Genomic DNA, 24,618 nt, shown 5'->3' on the forward strand with positions numbered 1-24,618 from the left:
AAAACGAATTAAGTGATACCTTTTTTAACCTGAAATAATTAGTAATCTAGAAATTATTAAGTATAAACATAATTAAGAATATGCAATGTAATTTAAAATATAAAACTAGTCAGCAAAAACATAATTGAATTTAAATATTTAATTTTTTAAAAAAAATCTAAGTACAAAGAATTTGATGAACACAAGTATTTCGGTGGGTATTAAAGCTATAATAACGTGCAGAAGAATATTGCTTTTATAATTGAATAACAGGAAATGGATAGATATATAATAAAGAAATGCATGCAATGAAATAATCGCTAGAAATACTAAAAATCCTGAGTAAATGCATGAATTTTTTTTTCAAAAAAAAGCAAATGAAAAATTTAACATTTTAAAAAACACTTAAGTTAAAAGAGTTTACAACTGATTTCATATGACAGCACCCTAAATGGAGAAGTTAAAAATATACACCTTTTTTTAAAAAAGGTAATTTTCACAAAGCTTTTTACAGAATACACATATACATACACATAATTAAATACATATTTATAGCAATAAAGCATTTCTATGACATCAAAAGAAATTTACAACATGGGGTCATTACACATGCTAATATGTTAAGATATATCATAAATATATACTGAATTCTGTAGTATTTTCTGTTAATGGAAGTTTGATAATACTGTTAGTATATAAGCAATCCCTAAGGTGTTAAAACCCAACTTGAAGGAGCCCAATGAGGCTCAGTTTCTACACTTTTGACAATTGTCAATAGTTCTTTAGATGACTTGTTTATTTCTTCATTAACTAAAGTAGCATTGAATCTATGCCCATATACTCTCTCTATGTTCCAGCTATTATCTATTATATCTTGCAATTCTCTATCCTACGTTGAAAAATAATGATTTTATTCAATTTTATTAAATAATATTAAATAATAATAATAAAATTTTTATTAAATTTAATAAATAATATTTTTAGCAAAACATAAATTATATGAGAAGCAAGAAATGCACTATATAAGATTTATCATGAATGTAATTTGAAATTGCAGAATATGTTTTGTCAAGAAAAGTTTGATAATGCTGTCAGTATAAACAATCCTTAAAGGTCAACTGACCAACAAGGCTCCATTTTGATAATTAAAATGACTTATTTCTACTTTTTTTAATATACAGAACAAATAACCATATGCCATCTCGATTATGTTGTTATTTATAGGAGAAAACTAAAGGAGAGAAGACAGGGACGAATGTTCCAGGTAAACCAGGCTGAGGGTCTGGTGAAATTTTTTTAATAAAAGTAAAATGTTTCTTATTTTAATTTCATAACAAAAATGTGTTACAAATTTATTTAAACTTTTGAAATATTTCACATTTTCTTACAATTAAACTAACTACAACTTAAATAAATAATAAGCCAAAACGTATTGAAATTCCCCCTAAAAGAAACGAGTATTTATAAAATATTTTGATGTTATAAATTTAGTATAGTTATGGAAATTGATATTTTGAGAATTAAAAGGTACAATACCGTTTAAAGAATCTTTTTCAAAAAATATGAAAATTACTTTCTGTTTGCAATGAGTTTTGACCCAGAGCTCACAAAACCTGTAATCAGGCTTGATTATCAAGAATCTATTACTAATAAAGGATAGTAAAAAAGTTTCTTCCATTTTAAAAATATGTTAGAAGTAACCTATTAGGATTTGAAAATAATGTTGAGTTAAAAAGCCTAATTTCAATTTAGATGTTAAAATGCAAATAATGATTTAATAACTTACTTAGTAATAAAAAACTTTAAATGTCAAAATTGCATTTTAGTTAATCTTCAATTATTATTCTTACATGGCTTAAAAATCACTATTAAGTAAGCAATCACTATTAATGAAGAAACACTGTCATAAGCAAGTAGGACAGACATGTGAAGGTTTCAGAGCTATAAACAATTATCTTCTCAAATTTGAGACATAAAGGCCATAGTCAATGCTGTGTCACAGCACTGATTATTATGGCTTCTGCTTATAGTACTAAAAGGACTACTTGTTTATTTATTCCATTTAAATTGTTTAGACATTATTTTACAATCCACACAAAGAAAAGTGTTAACTTTTGAGCAAATTTAGGTAAAAGTACAAGCATAAATTTGCTGTTATAATATAATGATACACATAGTAACATCACAACAAAGGCATTTTAATATTATTAGCAAACTAATCAAAAAGTTTTAAAAAGCATATGTAAAATTTCAATTTTAAATATCAGAAACAGACTTACTGTAAAGCCACGGGAATAATTTTCATCGAAAGATGACTGAGCGTTATTTCTAGTTTCTTTGAGCAATTCAAAAGGCGGAGGTTTAATAAAAATAACAAAGGGTTTTAATTCTGCAGTACATAAAAGTTTCAGAGCCTGAAAGTAAATACAATCATAATTACAAAATGTATCAATCATGCATAGTAGTATAAGCTATCATGTAATTAAAAATTATTGCGTTAATGTAATAAACAGTTTCTTTTCTTTTTTAAAAAAACTTTACAATATTTCTTTGAAAAAAAATTAGTCACCAACTTGTCGATCCTTAAAAATATGTAGTCCACTTTTAACACACGTACTCGTAATAAAATATAACCCTTTGATAGAGGGTTTGAAAGATTTAAATTTTGGAAACCGTCTTTAAAATTTCTACTTTTCTATACAATGTTACTACTATATTTGATTTTAGAACAGTGCATTGCGATTTGCAACGATTTCATGCTAAATCCACATGGTTTTTGAAATCTTAATTTCTTAAAAAAAATTGATTTCTTTATCACACAAGCTTTTGGAAAGACACAAACAGGAAATTCATTTTAGAAATTTTTTTCCACATAGTTAAAGTGGAAAAAACAATTTCATTGCTAGTGTGGTTGAAATCACCTCCCATAAAAACTATGTTCAGTGCTGTCAATATACAGAGAGATTAAAATTTATTTAAATATTAGGTGTCAAGGTAATTTTTGAAAAGAAATAAATAATATTTCTAAAACTATTTATATGTCGATATAAAAATTTTAAAATCAATTTAAAAAAAAATTTTTTTTTGAATTTAAATAATGTAAGTTTTTTTCTTTTTCTGTTGTTGGTTAGTTTAAGTTTGGAAACTGATGAAGTTCGAGAAATTTATACAACTGATCAAACTTTGAAAAAAAGTTTAGCTTCATTTGTAGATTATAACTGTTCTATTCATCATCATGCTGCATAATTGCATCCGATATCAATTTTATTTATTTAAAATTTTTTTTAGAAACTGTTTGGATTTAACAGACTTTTAATGCTCGAGATCTAATTGTATCTAAGTTTTACTTATATGATCAAGTACTATAGATTATATTGTTACGATGAATTCAACTTTTAATGAAATAAATCACCAATAAATCAGGAACTACAAATATATAAGAGTGATATCTCCTTCTAAGAGAAACAGTTTTTAACCTTTACTATCAGCAAATTCCTTAAGGTAATATTATTGCAGATTAGAAACAAACTTGTTTCTGCCCATAAAACTAGTTTTTTCTTTTATTTAATAAATTTTGAGTTAGTGTGAGAGCCTGAAAAATACAACTAATACAATAATTGAACAAGATATTTGATAAAATTTTAAAAATTCAAAGATGGAACAACTTTCCATGATTTTGCTCAAACTTATTTATAAAAACTTATTTATAGAGTAATTGCAACTTATTGTTGCAACTTATTTATAGAGTAATTTATTCACAGAATAATTGAAAGCAACTGTAAAAGGTTTTTCCAGATAAAATTTTTGGTTACAGTGATAGAATGTCATTGTGTGAACAAACATAATTCTTTGACAAGTTTTACATGCAGAATATCATTTCAGATCTATATTTTACCAACAAAGCAAACCAGGTAAATATTTTTAAAAAAATTCTATTGAGTTTATTTATATTTTCATGGGACATAATATAACACCATTTAATCAAATTAACATTTCATCAGTGGACACACTGCCTGCTAACACACAGGAACCTTTCAGCTGTCAATGGTGAAACCAAAAACTGACAGTGCCCAGAGGTCCCATAATGGAAAATCAATTAAGAAAAAGCAATTAGAAAAATTGAAATGTAAATGCAAAGAAAAATAAATGACAAACAATCACAAAGTAAGTCTTAATAATGACTTAAAAGTACACAAACTAAGACATAAAGAGACGCCCACAAATAAGAAAAATAAATAAAGATAAAGTTAGAATAGCCACATCAAAATAAAATATAAATTGCCAAATCATTAAGAAAACTTAGAAATAAATCAAGTGCTGACCCCTTTTTTGAAAATCTTAAAAAAATAAAACAGAAAAAAATTACTTAAAATCTCTTCTTTTATCGTATAATCCAAAGAAATTTTTTTAGTTATGAAGTTTGATATCAAGATCCAGAAAATAAGCGCAATTTTCATCTGAATTAGTCTTAATTAAATTTAGTTCCTTAGAATAAATATCTTTAATTAAATCAAAATCATTACAATCAAAAATAATTAAATTATCAATAAATCTAAACCCAATTAATAAATTATGTTGTAAAAATTTTTGTTCATAAAAATGTAAGAAAATATTAGCAAATACACTTGAACAACAATTCTCCATTGAAGTACCTTGAATTTGTCTGTAAAAACAAATACCCTTAAAAAGATAATTTTCAAAAATGTTTATATTACATAAATTTATCCAATCTTCCTTATCAATGTCCTCATTATTCAAATATTTATCGAAAATTTGCAAACACCATTTATTCAGGTTTCAGTGTAAAGCACAAATACTTAGATTAGTAAATAAAAAACTTTTATTTACCTGAGGATGGGGATTCATAATGCAGATACGTCCTGATCGCACTATTGTAAATACAGATTCTAAACTAGTGCCATACAAATTTCCACGATATTCTCCATATTCCACAAATTTGCCATCACGAATACCTTGCTCCATAGTTTCCCGTGTTACAAAATAATACTCTTTACCTTCCTCTTCCCAACTTTTAGGAGGCCTGCTGGTGTCTGTTTAAAAAGATAAGCTATATAAATACAGTAGAATGCAATTTATCCGGATGCTTAAAAAATCAAACAGTTCAATGAACTAGATAGATCAAGGACCACATATTTTTCAAACAATTGTTTAACAAAAAAAAGGAGTAAAAAAATTAAAAAAAAATTTTTTTAAGCGAAAATTTGTCTTCTTTATTTTTTAAAGTGAGTCAAAAATTACTTTAGGACTTTGATGTCCTTCGAAAATGGACCCTTCCCTCCTCTCTACTCACATTTGTTCTGCACCGTTTCAATTAGAGTGGAAAGTGAAGTCAACCAATTTCCATTGGAGGGATATGTTTCCAGCCTCATTTGCTTTTAAAGAGTGTGTTAGAGAGCACACTATTTTTCTAATAAGTTTTGTAATAAATTTCATTAGAATTGTTCTGCATATTGATTTGTATTTTGAATCAGTTTTGGTCAAAGAAATGAAAAATTCAGATACTCAAGAAGTAGATTAACATTATAAATTTGATTCATACAAAAATGTTTGTAATATGCCTTACAGTAATTACCAGTTCTAAGTCTAAAAAAGTGTGAATGGTATTTAAAAAAACATAACCACGGCTGTTTTTTTCCTAAATTTTCAGTTGTAATAGTTATTTTTAATACGGATATGGTTTCATTTTTTAAAATTGTCTAATTGTTAACTAAACTGGGTAGACTTCAGCCTTGATCTGTCTGGATAATCTATGCTTTACTGTATGCATAAAATAATAACTAAAACACCCAGAAATTATAAAAACATGAACATATTCTTTTGCCAACTGTTTCAATAAAAGCTACAATTTTAACACTAGCTATTTGAATGAATTTAAATATGTGTGAAAGCATGAATCAATACTTTACAAATGTACAGGCAAATGTAGTTGGATAATATAAATTACTAACGAGGAATAGTTGTTTTGTAATGTACAGGATCATATGAGATGAGTCGTTGTTTTAATTCATTTCGTCCAACTCCTGGAGCACCTAAAAACAATCATAAGAAAAAATTTTATTCTCAAGTATACATATATATAAGTAAATTAATAATAAAACATTATTTCAAAAATATTTTTCTTTTTTTTTTACAGAATTACAATAACAAATTTTCAGGAATAATTTAAAGTGTCAGCAATCATTAAAAAAAATTGATAGCAGCAACTATTTTGATTTTATTTGGAAAAATCATGCATTTTAAACAAACTATTAAGTAAAACATTCCTGCAGTAGTTAATTGTTGGGCAAAAGGACCATGGAGGTTAAGGCCCTCCACTTTCCAGTCCATTGGCATGATGGTGGCATTGCGTAGTGATTGCATTTAATTTTCAGACAAGCTGGTTAAAACTCCAGTCTTATACAATGTCAGTGCTGCGTCTTAACCACTGTGTAGTCTATTACGATTATAGCATGCTTATAAAAAAAAAATTCAAGAAGAATAACTCAAATCTACATTTTTACTTAACAATACTTCTAAATATCAAATTATTGAAATGGAAAATAAACTATAAATAATAGTGTTATTAGGGGCTGAAAATAAGTATTTCACAAAATGCACACAAATGATAGAACAGACATTTCTGTCAACAGTATGTCATTCATTTGTGTCTAATTTTTATAAACATTAAATAAATTTGTTACGAAATTTGGATGAAGTAAGGTAATCAATATTTTAAAAATTTGTGCAGAAACTTTTAAAATATTGATTACCATACTTCATGCAAATTTCGTAACAAATTTATTTAATAAATAAATTTGTTAAATAAATTTGTTACGAAATTTGGATGAAGTATGGTAATCAATATTTTAAAAATTTATACAGAAACTTTTTAATCTAAGAATTAGTTTTAAAAAGTAATTTTTCTTCTAACATTTTGATAATTAATAATGATATTTTGGAGAATAGACTGAAAATTGTAGTTGTGTCTTAGTAACTACAATGTACTAGATGCTTTTTTCTTTTCTTCTGATTTTTTCTTAAACTGGAACCAGACATATTTTATTCAAAACTATGAAATAGTAAAACTAAATCAGCCCTTTTACTTGCTTTATAACAAATTTGAATGAAAGTACAAAAGAAAATGAAAATTGTTCAGACGCACTTCATAAAACTTAACTTTTTTCCTCATTCAGATAAAGAAGTTTGATGCAATGGAAATTTTTCTTGCCATTCAAAATTTTTTAAAAGTCGACATTAATACTTAATCTAAATTTTAAAATGAATTTATTTAAATTTTAAAGAACTTTGTCACAAATCAGTACAATTGACAGAATTGTCTGATCTATCATTAGAATGAATTTAGTGAAATAATAATTTCTGTGACTTATTCAATTATTGACAAAGAAAATAAACTTCATATCAGTATTATAGGTGTCATAAGTTATTCTTTTATGGCCTAGGTAAAGACGAGATGTATAATATTATAGGTACTTATTAGTTAAAGCAGGTTTTAAATAAATTTTTTATGAATTATTTTATTTACCAATTAATACAATGGGTCTATATTTTCCAGGAACTGGATGTAGTAAAGTAACTTCCTCATATACTTGAATATCTTTGGAATCTGGATCTAAAACATAAAAAATAACGCTACTTAAACCAAAAGATAAGAGGCCTATAGATAGAATTTTTCCAGAAATTATTCCCACAACTACAGTTTCACAAGCTTTGAACTTAAATAATTTTTCTTCATCTTTATTTCTTTAAATAAAATGAAGAGCTATGTAAAATCATAAAAGTTTAGTTTTCAATATAAGTAACAAATTAATAAATAAATATTAAAAAAAGGATATGATTTAGTCATAAAATTAATAGAATTAAGAAAAAAAAAGAAGTATGTGTAAAAAAAAATTTTTTTTCTTCAAATTTTCATTTTCTTTTAATGGCTCAGACACAAAGATAGTTTAAACAAGTTAAAAAGAACTTTTGTTCCTAAAAATTTAAATCAAAATATTTACTATGCTTTATATTTGCAATTTTTACTATCTATTAACAATATTATTGTACTATAAATTTTTAATTAAATTACTGATNCAGTTATCCGGAATAGCGATGGTCCGATCGTTCCGGATAATCGGTTCCCTACTGTACTATAAATTTTTTATTAAATTACTAATGTTTGCATTGCATGGATCTAAATTGAAAAATTGATGTGAAAAATTATCACTAAAGAAATCTTACAGAGTTTTAGCAATAATATTAGCAGCAGTAGTAGATAAACTAAATTAATATATTTCATAGATTAAAATTTTATACAAGTTTTAATACTACATTGGAGCATCATCTTTAACATTTATCATTATCTTATTGTCAATGTTTTCATCTTTCCTAATAATATTGATCAGTGCTTGAAATTAATATCCTTTTAGTATTTACATTTGTACAATTGATTTAGTAATTTGGATAAATTCACATAAACTTACTTTCAACAAATAAACAGGTTAGAAAATCTATAAAATTCTGCTATAAACTCTATTTAGCTACATAATCCATTTACATTTATACATAATCCATTTCTTTGTTAAGATAAGATGTTTTGCAATTAGTGATTTTGTAAGACTGAAAACACAAAAAAGGAAACATTTAAAGTCTACTTGCATGAAATGCTGCAAGCCTTATAATAAAAGAATAAAATAAAAGAAAATGAACAGCAGAAATTTTAGAAAAATGTAAGTTTAAATACATATACATTAAAAGACTCACCAAAGTAATCATTTGAGTTTTTTCCATTTGTTTTGTACAAATTACCATTCTGAAAAGCTGAGAGCCGTCTAAAAAAGAAAAAAAACTATATAAAAGAAACTAGAGGTAGAATACTCTATATGGTAAAGTGTTTGTAAATGACTTGATTTATGAAATAGAGATCAGTAAGTGCAGCAAAAATTTTTTTTATAGTTTGCAAAAATGTAATGATAGTATTTTAGAATAAAAAAGTAATTTTAATTAAATTTTTTGAAATTGAGACAAGAAGAAAATATTGAGATAATAAGAAAAGCTTCAAGTTTTTAAACATTGATAAATTTGTCACTGGCAAGTTGAGAGATTCATTACTCAATGTTTTTAATAAATATATTACATAGACAAATTGAGAACCACTAATTTAGAGCTTAAGAAAGAATAAATATAGATTGAAATTTATTACATAAATTTATTGATTCAACTATTTATGAGCAAACTTACACATGCAAAATAATTGAGAGGGAAGGTTGAAGATAATGGATAAAATTATTTTTATATACAAAAAAAGTAATTTCTGCAACAGCCCATTGTGAGTGAGGGGAGTAATAGAGGTTAAAGCTCTACAATTTTGGGACCAACGTGATTTCTGATCCATTGTGAGACCGCTGGCAAATCTGGTACGCAGTGCACACAGACGGCCTTTACTTTTCTGATAAGCTGGAATCCATCAAACCAAAGCTGTGTGAGCTTCAAGGCGCTATTCGAGCCCCAGTTCTTTACTGTGACAGTTCAGTGCTTTAAGCATTGAGCCATCACTGCTCATATATACATATACAGTCGGACTTCTACTTAACGAAATTCCATTTTGCGATTTTTTTCGAGGAACCATGAACATTTTGGAAATTTCTTAGGAATATAGCGAAGTGAATTTTCTATTTAACGAACTTTTCTTTGAGATCCACTTTCCCTATTTCCCAAAATATTTCAGAAAATTTCAACCTTGTTACCGCATTTTATGGGGGAAATTTATTTTTGAAGCCACTTAACTTTTAGCGAATGCAGGAAAATATCTTTCCCTTTCTGTTTGCATTTCAAACGAAAAATTCAGACGAAATTAACGGATTTTATCAGTAGCAATTAAACTTAAGAACGCATGTGGTAATATATGTTTAAAATTACTTTAATAATAAATGCAGCTATAATTTTATATATAAATTAATTTTCTTTTTAGCTGAAAATGTATGTAGCATGACAGTGTAACATTGGATAATGTTTTGCTCTATTCTTGCTTTCCATGCAGATTTCTTACATAATAGTAGATACTAGTTTACAAGATAAAGGTGTATCAATTGCTATTTTATTTAAGTCTAGGGTTTATGAATTTAAAATCTGTTTTGTGTTGTTTAAGTATTTCATAAGGTAATTTTCTCTTCAACGAATTTTCCATATAACGAACTAATTATCGGAATTTAGCGACTTTGTTAAATAGAGATCCGACAGTATTAAAATCAAACAGGATTACATGAAAAAATTTTTATCACAGGAATTTTTAATTGATTGAATGAAGAGTTTAGGAGCACAAGAGTTCTAATTGGGTTTAACCTACTATGTATGATTTAAATGCATCACTAAACTAAAAAGAACTAAAACAGAAAAATCACTCTGGGCTAGTGAGGCTAACCGAAAGATTTATTAATCTACAGATTACAAAACTCTTACGCGACATCATTGTAATTTTATTATAAAATCAAAAATGTGGGCAGCAGTTAACTTTAAGGCCACTTTAGATAGAAAATATTTCATCTTTCTTACCTTTTTTGAATAATAGGACTAGGTATAATTCCAATTCTAGAATCACCATCTAAATGGGCTTGCCACCAATCAGGATCTTGTCGACTAACAATGTGCAAAACATCCCCTCTTCGATAAGCAAGTCCCGATTCTGGTTTAGGATTTAATTGGTCAAGCATTGGATCATAACAGAAATTAGCACGGACTTGATCTGAGGGAGCAATAGCAGGAGGTACTCCAGGAACTAACTTAAAAGTAATGGTTCCTTCTCTGCATTGCTGTATAAAAGAATAAAAATGAATAAGCAAACATATATAAACCTTTAAAAAAACTAAACTTAAAAAGGTAACAAGAAAATTTTTTTCCCTTCTCTAAGATACTAGGAATCAAAATATTACTGCTATTTTAACTGGCTTGTAAAGTATTGAGTAATATATAGTTTGAATGAATTACAAAGTCAAAATGATGTTAATTTTAAATGTTATGTAGGTATAGATATTCTTAAAATTGCAGTCTAGATAGAAAAAGTAACTCTACATTTGTCTATTGACTAATACATATAGAATGAATTACAAAGTCAAAATGATGTAAATATTAAATGTTATGTAGGTATAGATATTCTTAAAATTGCCGTCTAGATAGAAAAAGTAACTCTACATTTGTCTATTGGTTTTAATAAAAAAATTATCTTAAAATACTAGATATGTAAACAATTTTAATTCATACTTTAAAAAGCATCACTACAGCGTCACTATAAAAAGAGCATAAAACTCTCACAAAAATAACACATTTTTGGGAATAAGTAAACAAATTAAATAAAAAAAGACAAGAGCAAGTCTAAATCCAGGCTCATAAAAACACTCTAAGACACAAACAAACAATACTTTAGTAGAAAATTTTATATGTTACACACCACAATATACAGGTTTTTTAAATGTCATAATTATATTAAATTTTTTGTTCAGTTTTTTATTTCAGTTTTTATTTTCAGTATTTATTTACTAAAATGACATTGAATGAATTTAAATTTAAGAAATATCTTTTAAATTTTGTTATACTTTTGTTGAAAATAATTTTTTAAAAAATATGTCATATGCAAAAAAATTTCATCAATAAAGTAGAATGTTGATAAATTAATGAGTAAATAGGATGAGAAAAGGAAAACAAATTTGGTGAGTTTAAGTCATCTGAAAAAACATGTTTTGTACTAGTTTTAGTTTATACTGCCCATATGAAAATTGTTAACAGTTTATATCAATATTAAAAATTCATACTTTCTCCGAACACTCTGAAAAAAATTAAAAGGACACTGAAACATAAATTAAAACCGAAAAATATTTTAAAAACTAATTCATAAATGAAGTTGAAAGATCAATAAAAGTTTTTTTCTTCCCTGGTTAGAAAAGTTTTTTTAAACTTCAACAGACCAAAAATAAATAAAAAAGTAAAAGAATAGGACAATTAAAAATAATATAATTACAATTGCCATTGAGAAATTAAACAAGTATATATCAATAATACATATGGTTAAATAAGACTTTAATAATGTTATATTTCTTCATCCTCTCATGCATATGGATCTCATATGAGGACATATATATTTTTGCTTCATAATGTTATTCAAATTCTCATTTGTGCTGTTATATGCATGCAGACTTCATTTGGAGACTGCAAACAGCTTTTGGAAACTGTACCAGGTGGCATGATATTCAGGAAAGTTAAATGAATATGATCTATTTGGAAGTTAATGGAGGATTAAAAAAGAAGTGAAAATCTGATATATTCTTTTATTTATTTTGAAGGGCGTATTACATTACTGGAAAGGTTGATATTATTTTATATGTTCTTATAAATGAAATTTGAATACTTAGTTTTTGCAAGGTTAAAATTATATTGAAAAATATACTACAAAGGAATATGTCCTTCCATGGACACCAATTTTTGACTGTACAGGACAAACATTTCTAAAAATGAATTATTACATCAAAATCTTGAGACATTAAATGGGTTTGCAACATATATAAATATTTTTCATAACTCAAATGAAAAATTTCTGCACTTGAGGATTAATCAACCTACTAAAATTAATACAAAAAAATAGTTGAACAGAGTTATACATTCACGAAAGATTTACCTCGACCTGCCCAATTTAGGGCATATGGGTAAATGTTTATTAAAATCCATAAGAACAATTCAAAACATATAATACATAAATTACATAGCAACAGCCCACAAACAGAAATCTTACAAGCTTACATGAATGTAAAACAAGAGTTATACAGTCATGTAAGCTTGAGGAGCCCACTGTAGAGATAAATACAGAATTCATAACAATGAAATTAATGTCAAAAATATGAAATATCATTGAAAAGGAAAATAATTAAATATAAATATCAATAAAGATTTAAAATAAAAACATATTCTTACCTCCTGTTGAATGCAGATGACACATGAAATAAAGAAAATTAAATTAGTGCAGTAAAGAATAAAACATTACATATAAAACACAGTATATAAAATTCATTTACAATATAATTGAGCAAACTAAAGAGATATTTGTAGGGTAACCTAAAAAAAGAAATGGCACCAAATTCGGTAATAAATTACAATATGAGATATTATGCAAAAAAAGTTTTTAGTTCCAAATACAGAATGCCAATAGAGAGAAATGTAGCACAGATAACTGAATCCATATGCAAGTATAAATTCCAATTAAGCTTGAAATGCTAGTGTGATTGTTATCGTATGAAAACTCATAACTGCTGGTAAATAAAAAATTACCCCTATTAAGAACTTTAAGGCTAGTAAGAACCCTAATACTAGAGCTTGCCATAGTATTAAGGTCACTTTGTGCCATTGTCCATTTTTTTTAAATATAATTTTTATCTTAACTTTTACTCTTTTTTTCTGTTTTACTTATTTGTTTTTCTGCTTTACTTATTCATTACACTATTGCATTTGCATGTTTTCTTTATACATTCATTTTCAGCCACCAATGCCACATTTCCACCTCCTTTCCTATATTATCCTTAATATCATTTCCAAACTAATAAATAAGACATGCTTTTGCTTGCTAGATCCAGCTACAGATGCCAATGAGCTAGCTCAGTTTAATTATACATATTCAGTACACATTTAAAATTACTCTTTAACTTTAATAAAATATATTGGCTGTTTAGTTAGACATAAATAGGTAAAAGTTATAGATAAGATATGAATAAAATAAACACTACAACAAAAAAAGTGATAACTTAATCCAAGTAATATCCTTACCAAAATTGCCAGAATGTCCAATGGACTTTTCCCTTTGACACGAACACCATTAACTTCTCGAAGTTCATCTCCAACATTTATAAGGCCTAAAAATTGAATGATTAGAGAAAAATCAAAACTGTAAATTTGAAAATTAAAAAAGAAAATAAGTTCTCTTACCACTGCGGTCCGCTACACTTCCCCTAACAATACGAGAAACAACAACAGCATCTGAAGCTTCATCAATTTTTATTGTGGCACCCTAAGACATTTAAAAATCATAAATAAAACTTAAACTTTGAAGTAAAAAATACCACAAGAAATTAAATCCCAAATTAACACAGAAAGAATACACAGTTTGATTCTATTTAACGACATTCAAGATTTATTTTTAAGTAGAAAGCATCCTTATATAGAATATGTATAAAAACAGTATTTGAAAAATTTTTTCTTTAACAGATGTTACAAGCTTAGGACATTTACAAACTTTTTCAATAGATTCGTTTATGATTATTCATTTATTTTTGCAATTTCCATCCAATCACATTGATACAAGAATAAGTTTAATTATATAAAAAAAAAAGAACAGATTTCTTAAATTGCAACAACAGTTGATTAAAAGTAGGAGATAAGGAAGAAGTTGAACTTGCTAAAAAATTTGACATTAAATAAAATAGAACAGAATTTATATATCCTAAAATTGACAAAAGATTTGTCCCACATTATTTTACAAAGATGGAAAATGTTAATAATTTTTGGATAACTTTTAAAATACCACCAACTATCAGAGCATCAAGAAACATACTACTCGAACAAAAGATTGAAATTTTTTTAGAGGGGGGGGGAGGGGGCAGATAAATCATTTTCACTGAAGTATAAAATTCAGTCTTAAATATTTAGTTGCCAATATTAAGCTAATCAGTGGAAATTTTGCGTTCTGTATGTATATATATATAAAACGAATATGAAAAAAGATTTAGTAAAATTATAAGAAAAAAAAGCTATTTTGGTATAGTATATGTATATAAACTTACAAGAGGTTCAGTATTTTTTATTAGTTGTACAACTTTGACACTTTCATCATCTTCATCTACTTCAAAAGGCACATCTGGTAATGCTGGAAGAAAATCTTTTCTTGCCACCTGGTCATGGGTTTGAAACAAAGCCTAAAAGAATATATGTATCACATCAAAATTTTTAACCGTAGAAGAGAAAAAAAAACACATAATGAAATATTTATGCAAAGTAATAAGACTTCAATTAAAAAAAACACAGATAATATATCTTAGCTGTTCAGAAAAAAAAAAGTATGTTTAAAAGAATTTAACTCAAACCCCTTGTCTGAAAAAGTAGAATAAAAGCATATATTTTATAAGGAAGAAAATAAATATAAGAAATAATAAACAGAATTTATTAGCACTGAATTAAGTAAAACATAATTTTTCATTTATACAATATACAGTGAAACCTCAGTTAAGAGGACATTCTTTGGACTGAAACAATTGACTGCTTGGAAGAGTGGACACAATAAATTGTTTTTAGAATAATAGTTATAATATAAGAATAATTAAATAATCTATAATGACGATTTACATGAATGTTTATTTAAAGATAACAAAATTATAAATATTTACAGCACAAAAAGAATAGAGTAAAAAATTTTATTTATATTTCATTAACAATATAAAAAACAATTAAATTCTATAATAACGATTTACATTGATATTTTTTAAAAATATAACAAAAGTATAATATTTACAGTACAAAAAGAATAGAGAAAGAAATTTGATTTTTATTGATGCCTTTGTTTTGCATAGATCCAGATGAAATGAAGATGAGATAAAAGTTGGTTTTAAGACTTACCATATCTTCATGGTATATTTTAAAATCATTTAGCATTTTTACACCAATATCATCATTTTTGAATTGGCCTATTTTGGACACAGCTATTCAAGTTAGTCAAATGATAGCGAATAGATGTTTTTAGTTCCCACCTCTCTTTTGCAGTCAGTTCTAAACAATAGGCTTAAGCCTCCTAACGGCTCTCCATTGTTTGAGAGGAAGTGTGGCAATACCTTTCGGAAAGTAAACACCCCAGTGGTTGCTTCTCATTCATCATTGAAGATCAAGGAAGAAGAACAGTTTATGTCCATTTTTTCATAAAAGTTAAGATTGGATTGCTGTTTATTGTGTTACTAAGATTTGACAAATCATTAACATGAAAAATCAGTACACCCAAGAGTTATTACACAATGAGAAAGGGCCATACTGAATAAAAACACTTCCTGTCTATGCGCATATTCGTTTTTTCCAAGAATATGCTTTGATGGACATAAAGTGTTCTTTTCCTTTGATTCTATTAAAAGCTTTTTTTTCTTAAGTCAGAAAAAAAGGATAATTTTGTTTACAAAATATATAATTATTATAATTTTATGTAAGCACGTTTTATTAGTGAAATTTAATAATAATGAAATAAAAGGACAGTTGGACTTAAAAAAGTATTCGAGAGAAAAAATTTAATTTAGGAATGCATAATGTCAACACAATACTAAGTCATAAATGAGAAGTAATTTTATTTGTTAACAATATATAAGGACCGCCTTATATCATATAACAGTTCACAATGGTTTATCTCTCTTCTATCTTATATTTTATAAAGTTTTGATATAAATGTCAAAACTTATATGTGGCCATCTATTTATTTATTTATTTTTTGTTGTTGTTACTTTTGACATCAAGTCAAGTGTGAGCTTATAAAATGAGAATTCAACAACGGATAAATAATTATTATTTAAAAAAAACCCATTTAAAATTGCAATGATTTTCGAATAAATAGGAATTTTAAAATAAATAAATAACTCTCTTTCAGTTAATATTTCAAAAAGGCCCTATCAACATGTTGAAATTCAACTCCGCAGTTGCATATCAGCGGACAGTATATCGATTAACATGTCCCCCCCCTACAAGTTACCAGAAATTAGAGTATGCCTGCTTATGTTACACAATCTGTGATATTTTCAGATTGTTTAGCTATGTTTCTTGATAGCACTAATTTAACCTTTCTCTAAGTTGCATTACTTTTAAATGAGATTTTAAGTATCATTACTTTTAAATGAGGTTTCTCCAATATAAATTGTAATTCATCAGAATCAGGTGACTTAAAAAGTTGTAGAAGTTCTTTAACCTGAAAAGAAATAAAAGAAATATTACAAACAAAATATTTCGATAAAATATAATGCAGTTATTAATCAACAAAAAACGAGCCATGAATATGAACCTTTCTTCAAACTTTAATATCTTCAAACAAAACACAAATTTAATATTTCATAAGAATTTGTTTAAGTAGTGGATATGGCAAAATTAAATAGGGACGCCAGCAAGTGATGAAGACTTATTTTTGCCCTGAAGAAAAAAATTATCTAATCACTGACACTTCAGATAAATCTTAGAATTTTTCCATATTGTAGCAATTTAATATAGAGGTTTCTGCTGTTGGGACAGTAGATGTAAGAGAAAATTTGAATAATAATTTACAGAACAAAAGAACGAAAACAGAACTTAAATTTAAAAATTTCATTACAGTTGACAGAGGAAAATATCGATATAGCTTAACATTGAAATAATAGAACAATTTTCAAAATTAGGTTTAATATTCTGAATATTAAAAAAATTAAATAATTATTTCACTGATAAAAAAGAGCTATTATTTAATGAAAATAAAGAAAAAACATACATCTTTGGCAAGTCTATTCACATCTTGGTAAGATGGTTGAACACTTTGGCTATTTATTTTATTGTGAACCTAAAAACAAATATCAGTTAATGATAATAATTAGATGTTACAAAGGATGTACATATTGATTTAGAAGAAAAAGAAACTTTTTAATCACTTGTAAAAAAACTAACATTTAGGGTACTTAATTCATCTTACTTTATTTATTGCAATTACTTTTACATGCAAGCACAAAATTTTAATATGCAAGGGGATGTGATGCCATTATAGGCATTACATATTTTCCAGCTTTTAAAAATTCACTGGAAATTTGAACTTAATGGCATTAGAACCAGGGGGATTTTGGATATCCGATAATCCCTCAGTCTGGCAACAGCAAGTGTTAAAAAAATGTATGCCAAAAAAGAAACTGTTTTCATACTCTTTGGAACAGATGTGAAATATTTTATTTTGTTAATATGTTTTTCAAGATATAACAGGATGCGTAGCCAAATTATTCAATAAAAAATAAGCACTTCTCAAGCACTCAAAAGATATTTTTAAGCACTCTAAAAAAATATCAAAATTGGACAGGGTTGGAAAGTTTTTGACAATTGACGGTTTTATCTTGTTTCAACCATCTTGTCAAAAAAAAAAAAAAAAACCTTTTGGCATTGTTTTTGATAATTGTTAAAAATCATGAAATTTTGAATCATATAAAACGAATGGCGCTGTCATACGCTACAAACTGACAATACGCCGAAATAGATTGGGGTTGAATGAATTGTGAAAACGTTGAATAGAAAAATGTCAACTGCGTCCTTTTTTGTAATTCACAGCTAAAATCAACATGGTAAAGGGAAAATTAAGCGCTTTTTAAAAACACCCAGTGAAAAAAGCACCTTTAAGGGCTTTTAAAAAACAAAAATAAAAAATAAGCACCTTTAAGCACTTCTCAAAAACGCTATGCATCCTATATAAGTATAGCTATATTTGCTTAATTTTAAAAATACTCTCTAGTAACAAAAAAGGATGATCATATCTCAGCAGTATCCCTGTGTTGCAGTACAATGGCAATGTAAATGACTCTTAAACTGTACTCAATCTGCATGATATGGTCGATAATGACAACTCTTTTTTTAACTTACAGCACATATTATTATCTCTGCTTCTGAAATACAGATATAATGTTCAAAGTCATCAATGTTCAAACTCAGTTTGTTGTGTGGAGAAGTAACTGAGTGTGAGGTCAAAGGTTTCCTAGCAAAGTGAAATGATAAAACTCATCGTCCCCATATAATAATGAAATTCCTTAACAATTTTATTGTCAGCATTACTTAATATTCATATATTTATTTTTTGCTTATTTAGATCTGCAATCTATGTTTGTAAACTATAAGGCAGTGTTTCCCAAAGTGTGGTACGCATACCCCCAGGGGTACGGGAACAGTTTAGCGGAGGTACGCATTCGTATGCGAAATATCTTGCAACAAACGAACATTTCAAAACTTTTTTCTTAAAAACAAAGCTAGCCATGAAAATTTACGATTACCTATTTTTCTATTGGCTGTTTTTTGCAGAGTTAACAATTAATAATTAGTGGTGTCAACAGCTAGTTGCGATTTTGAACTTCAGTGCAATTTTTTATAGTAAAAAATAAATAAATTTTTTTTATTCATGGTACACAGGGCTACGAAAAATTTAGAAATGGTACACAAAAGTCATAAGTTTGGGAAACACTGCTATAAGGGAACAAAAATATTACTTCTCCCTAAAATGGGTGAAGCGTGGTGCTAAATGTTTTGAGCAAAAAAAAAAAAAAAAAAAAAAAAAAAAAAAAAAAAAAAATTTAGAAATTTATACTTGTAAAATGAAACATTTTCAGCATTTAAATAATTAATATAAATTATAAGGAAAATGACAACACTATTGTTATGAACTAAGTACTACAGAGTACTTTTTCAACAGTGGTATGTGTTAACAATTCAGGGATTATAACTTACAGTGAACAGTGACTGAAAGTTTCTATTTTGCAGAAGCTGCGATAAGAATAAATGATCTTCTACAGGTGTTTCAATTTTTTCACACACTTGGTCTAAAGAAGCAAGTAAATTTTGCAGAGCTGAAATAATCAGAGAAATAGATTAAATTCAGTAAAATTGCTATGAAATATTATCTGAACAAAGTAAGATCATATCGACCATTTAAATTTTAAACATTTCAAAGAAACTTAAAATATAATTCAAAGTGAATTAAAGCACTTGTTTAATAAATATGTGAAAATTAATAAAGTAAGAAAAAAGAGAGTCAGATATTATAATATACAGGGTGCTGCATAATTGCTGCCCTTGATGTAAATGTTTACTATTTGAGTAAAAAATAGCGCAAAATAATGGGGATACAAATTCATATTTAAGAGAGAAAAAACTAAACCGTTTCCAAACTATGTCCAATGATTATTAAAATCATATAGAGCAAAGAAAGGAAATTAATCAAAAATCAGTTTATATGACAACTGAGGCTGGAATGTGGTTGTCTTTCGTTAAGAACGCCTTAAGACTTCATCCTCAGAAAAGTTGGTTTTAGATGAACTTTTGCTTTTATTGTCCTCATTAATGATTGGTAAAAGTTTAAAATTCGCTATTGTTTTACTTCTCTTAAATATTAGTTTATAATTCTTAATATGCATAGTTTTTTTACATTATTTTTTATAAGAATTCTAAAAGTGTATATTTAGGGGCAGTCAATACGGAACACCCTATGTATTCAATGACAAAACGCCAAACATAACGTTACGTAAAGAATAAGGTTTTTTATAATTAATACCAATGCAAAAGCTTAGATCCATTAATAATCAAGTTAAAAATTTTAATTAAAATATAATTTATAATTATATGTGAAATCATTTGGAATATCACTAAAAATATATCCGGCCCGAAAACTTTTCGTTTTATTGAAAAAAGTTGAGAAACTTATAAAATTTATGAACGTTTTGGAAAATTTAAAAAATCATAGTCATTCCAAATTATTTGAAGTTCAAGCGAAAAAAATACTACTATTTATTATCTCCTTCAGGACCGAAATTACAAGCACGTGACCACGCGATTCTCCCTAAACGGCCCACGGTATCATATATGAAACGAATCTTTCTGACTCCAGCGGCTCAATACAAAGACGTGATCTCAATTCGGATTCCTGTGGAAGAGCTTCTTTCTCTTTTCCCTGTTTCTGAATGGGTTAAAGTGCTTGCTGATGCCGAATACAAAATAAATATATAGGTATATAAAAATAAAATAAGAATAAATAAGTAAAAATAAATAAATAAGACAATAAATAATCAAAGATATTTAACACAACACTTTCCTTTTTGACATCGTGAAAAACTATTTTCATGCCTTATGCTGAAGGCGTTTAAAATTACCGCTCCAAATTGTTATTCATAAATTAAAAATTGATATATAGCCTAAAAACGTTAAGATTAAAATATTAATAAAGTTTAAATGTTAATAAAGATCGCGATTAAACGTCGGAAATACAAAACCTGACGATTAAAAAACTTCACTATTCCAATCGGAAAAGTACGCGGATTTCGACGCAAAAATCATTATTCAACTTATTAATAAATCACTATTCGAAGTAATATAGTTTAACAAATAATGAATTAAATACATCATTTTTGGTTATGCATCGTCACAGTATATTTATATTTGTCGGTACATAAAAAGTAGCTTATTGATTTAGGTACAACCATAATATCATAAAACATTCTATATTAATATATTTCTATAGTGTATTAGCAAATAATTTTACTTTTCAACATTAAAAGCGTTCCATTTTCTTTCAAGCATTCATATTTTGAGACTCAGATTAAACTACTCAGCAGCATTGTAGCATTTATTTATTTATATTCGCCTGATTACCTGAATACTCATCCAACTATTCAGAAACTACAAAACTAGAACAAAATCGATAGCATGTTAGAAAAATCACTGATTGTATCACTGTATTTTATTTTAAATAATTAAAAAAAAAAATTAAGCTTACAAATTTTCTTGCCAAAAATGCTAATGTTTTAAATTTCACTTCTCACAATTTATTAGAAGAATAAAATTTTACTAAAAAATAATTATTTTCGATAACATTGAGATGAGTTTTTAATTTTAATTATAATTGTGTCTTATTTCTTTCCTTTTTTTTTACAAGTATATTCGAAGAATAATCATAATTCTTTAAATTAATCACTCTTTCACAAGCAAAAAAAAAAGGAAAAAAAAAAGGAAAACCTTGAATAATTTTTGATCTTATGATTGGATCTTCACGTTCTAGGATTCGATCTTGAAGGTTCAAAAGGGGTGACCTAAAATAAGGTAATTAATTAGTGCAGACAATATTTTAAGTTACGAAATCAGACACAGAAACGTACTTCCTTTGAAAGTACGATTTTTTACCTGATTTCGTAACTTAAAATATCAATCTGCACTAATTAGTTAACACATTTGAGGCCACACCTTTGAACCATTAAGATAGAGAAAGTGAAGTTCCGCTCATTAAATCAGAAGTTATTTAGGGTGGTCAGTTTATTTTTTTAACGTTCTACATTAGACGAAAAATTACAGAATTTAAAAACAAATGATTTTCAATAAAAATGAGATGAGATTTTATTTTTGATTATTATATTTAATTCGTTGCTTTTTAAATTTCAACGTTAACACTAATACACATCTTAATTAACGAGAGAAACCTAGATTGATATTTGAAAACAAGTTTAGATAATCATATAAATTATAAAATTCCACGCTTGCTTGCCTTATATTAGGTTGGTTAAAAATATGAAGAAAAATGCTTTGAATATACATTAAAAGTAGGGTTTAAAAGAAGTTCTGCCCATCAAAAAACTGTTAAGTATCCTCCGGTTAGTAAGTAGTAAATAATTTGTCTTCCCGGGAGAGGAGGGGAAAAAAATGGTAAACGGGATGAAAAAACTTAATATTACTTTATATACAAGTAAGGCTTCATGATTTCTTTCTTTTTTTTAAAAAAAAAAAAAAAATCTGAATCGAGTGATTTTAAACAGTCAATAGAATTAATAGTTCAGAGATTACAAGGGTTTTTATGCATAAAAAGTACTATTTTTTACTTGTACCTTGGACTTAATCAATTCCTACAATTAGTTTAAACTCTTTCCTGTATCTTGTTCAATTTTTCAATCGTTGATAAAATACTTTTTTATTCATCCACTCACGTTCAAATAAATTTTTTTTGAACTTGTAGTGGGTGACACTTGATGTTAGTACAGTTTTTTCAAATATTAATTCATTAATTAAATAGGGATGAGCGAAAAATGAAATGGAATTTTCTGATTGGTGAAGCGTTAGTCATTGTTTTAAATTTTACTGTAAGTAATTCAGTTTTTCACATATTTTAAAAATAACATCAGTGATAATTCCTAACTTATAGTTCTATTTGAATCCTTAAAAAAAAGTTTATTGAGCACATTTAAATATTTAATTATTTTATATTCGCTGTGTAAGATAAATTCAATAAAGAACATTACGTGGTAGCACGTGTGGTCCACGTCACTAAATTTATACTTTCATAGTTGTCCTAAGCAGGAATTGACAAAAGTCTTGCAATTTCTGAACTACTAACATAGTTCTATTTACTCTTATTGTATTTTATCTCTTGGATTTAATTTAGTGTAAAAAAGCTGCACAGGAAACAATTTTCACGTGTTACACAATGTTTAATATCACGTGTCATTACAATGTCTACTTTGTTATAGGTACCAATATTTTTGTAAATAATACGAGTGTAACTTCCAAACCATTAGTCTCGTTCCATTTGGCGTGCACATGTTTGAATTGCAATGAAGTTCCTTCCTTCAATTGTCAAATAAGACGAGCGAAATCATGCAACTTTTTACTATTTACTAAGAGGAAGGTATTAATAGTTTAGTTAGGACGGTACTTAACAATTTATTTCAGTGTAGAACTTTTTTTTTGTATGTTCGGGTTTTGACGATTTTTTAACTATATTGACCGAATTACAGATCATATTTATTAATGTTAGGGGTTACATGTTTAACAGGAATATTATTATAACAGGCAATAAAAAAACTCAGTGATAGAAATCGTTTGCATGACGCAACACGTGTATAACAATTTGGTTAAGAGCATACTAAATAATTTACCTTAAAGTAATTATTATTATTATTTTTTTTTGCATGTTTGGTTTTTGAACTACATTTACTGTACTACAGTGTCTATTTAAAATTTTTAGGGATTACATGTTTAACAGAACCATTTTTTTTAATTAGGTAATAAAGAAATACAGAAATAAAAAGCGTCAGCATGACGTAACACGTGCATAATTCGTAATGAAATGAACGAATGTTACGTCAACTGTTGGCACGGATTAGCATTAGCATATTTCTTTAAAGTTTGGTTAGAGTATTGACCTAATTTTTGATGTTCGACTTCAATTGTATTATCATGTTGCAGAAACAGAGTATCTGTTATCCTAATTAACTGCTCAATACTAATCCGTATGAAATGTTTCTATCAAAGACTAAGAAGGGTTAAGGTCTTGCCTCTAAGAAGGTCAGTTTCGTAAGCCCCATTTAAAAATAATTTTTAAAGAAAAGAGCTTTCAAACACATTAGAATAACCAGAAATACTTAACGTTAAAGTGAAACTTTAAAAAAAATTTTTTTTACGATATTTGCTATCAAATATGCTGTTATAATGAACTTGAAAGTATTTGATTTCCAGAGACACTTCAAGTGTATAAAATCAAAGAGAAAAAAATAAGTCTTACCTGTATCGCATCCTGTGCCGTTATGGTAAACACTACCTGACATGGTCTGACCATTAGGACTGGCAGATGGTTTGTTCTTGGTCTTATGAGACTTCTGTCCACATAAACTGCAACAAAAACAACTCATGTTTCACTACTTAGATTGCACAGGCAATGTCACAAAGAAACACAATTACAACGTCCACATTGTGACGTTCACGATTTTCACACTTTATAATTCAACTTCACTTCAAGAAAGAAAAAAAATCCTCAAATTAAGCGGCTAGAACTATACTAACAATTCACAGTTCTAATCAAGTAGATCTTAAAGAGTTTAATCTGCGGTCGAG

General features: G+C 27.0%; 1 protein-coding gene across 1 annotated transcript in view; it reads right to left on the reverse strand.

Moving 5' to 3' along the window:
• Window positions 1-535: 535 nt before the first annotated feature.
• Window positions 536-24,618, reverse strand: part of LOC107449424 (MAGUK p55 subfamily member 7) — a 38,748-nt gene continuing 14,665 nt past the window's right edge. The window contains exons 2-15 of the mRNA XM_016064943.3: window positions 24,290-24,396; window positions 19,477-19,595; window positions 17,495-17,563; window positions 16,868-16,945; window positions 14,796-14,927; window positions 13,942-14,023; window positions 13,782-13,868; window positions 10,531-10,789; window positions 8,743-8,810; window positions 7,523-7,609; window positions 5,949-6,029; window positions 4,828-5,030; window positions 2,259-2,393; window positions 536-868 (exon numbers count right to left, since the gene is read on the reverse strand). Coding sequence (XP_015920429.1) covers window positions 686-868; window positions 2,259-2,393; window positions 4,828-5,030; window positions 5,949-6,029; window positions 7,523-7,609; window positions 8,743-8,810; window positions 10,531-10,789; window positions 13,782-13,868; window positions 13,942-14,023; window positions 14,796-14,927; window positions 16,868-16,945; window positions 17,495-17,563; window positions 19,477-19,595; window positions 24,290-24,332 — 1,626 coding nt within the window. The 5' untranslated portion in view covers window positions 24,333-24,396 and the 3' untranslated portion in view covers window positions 536-685. The remainder of the gene's footprint in view (window positions 869-2,258; window positions 2,394-4,827; window positions 5,031-5,948; window positions 6,030-7,522; window positions 7,610-8,742; window positions 8,811-10,530; window positions 10,790-13,781; window positions 13,869-13,941; window positions 14,024-14,795; window positions 14,928-16,867; window positions 16,946-17,494; window positions 17,564-19,476; window positions 19,596-24,289; window positions 24,397-24,618) is intronic.

Source organism: Parasteatoda tepidariorum, chromosome 1 (genome assembly GCF_043381705.1).
Source record: "Parasteatoda tepidariorum isolate YZ-2023 chromosome 1, CAS_Ptep_4.0, whole genome shotgun sequence".
Taxonomy (NCBI): Eukaryota; Metazoa; Arthropoda; class Arachnida; order Araneae; family Theridiidae; genus Parasteatoda; species Parasteatoda tepidariorum.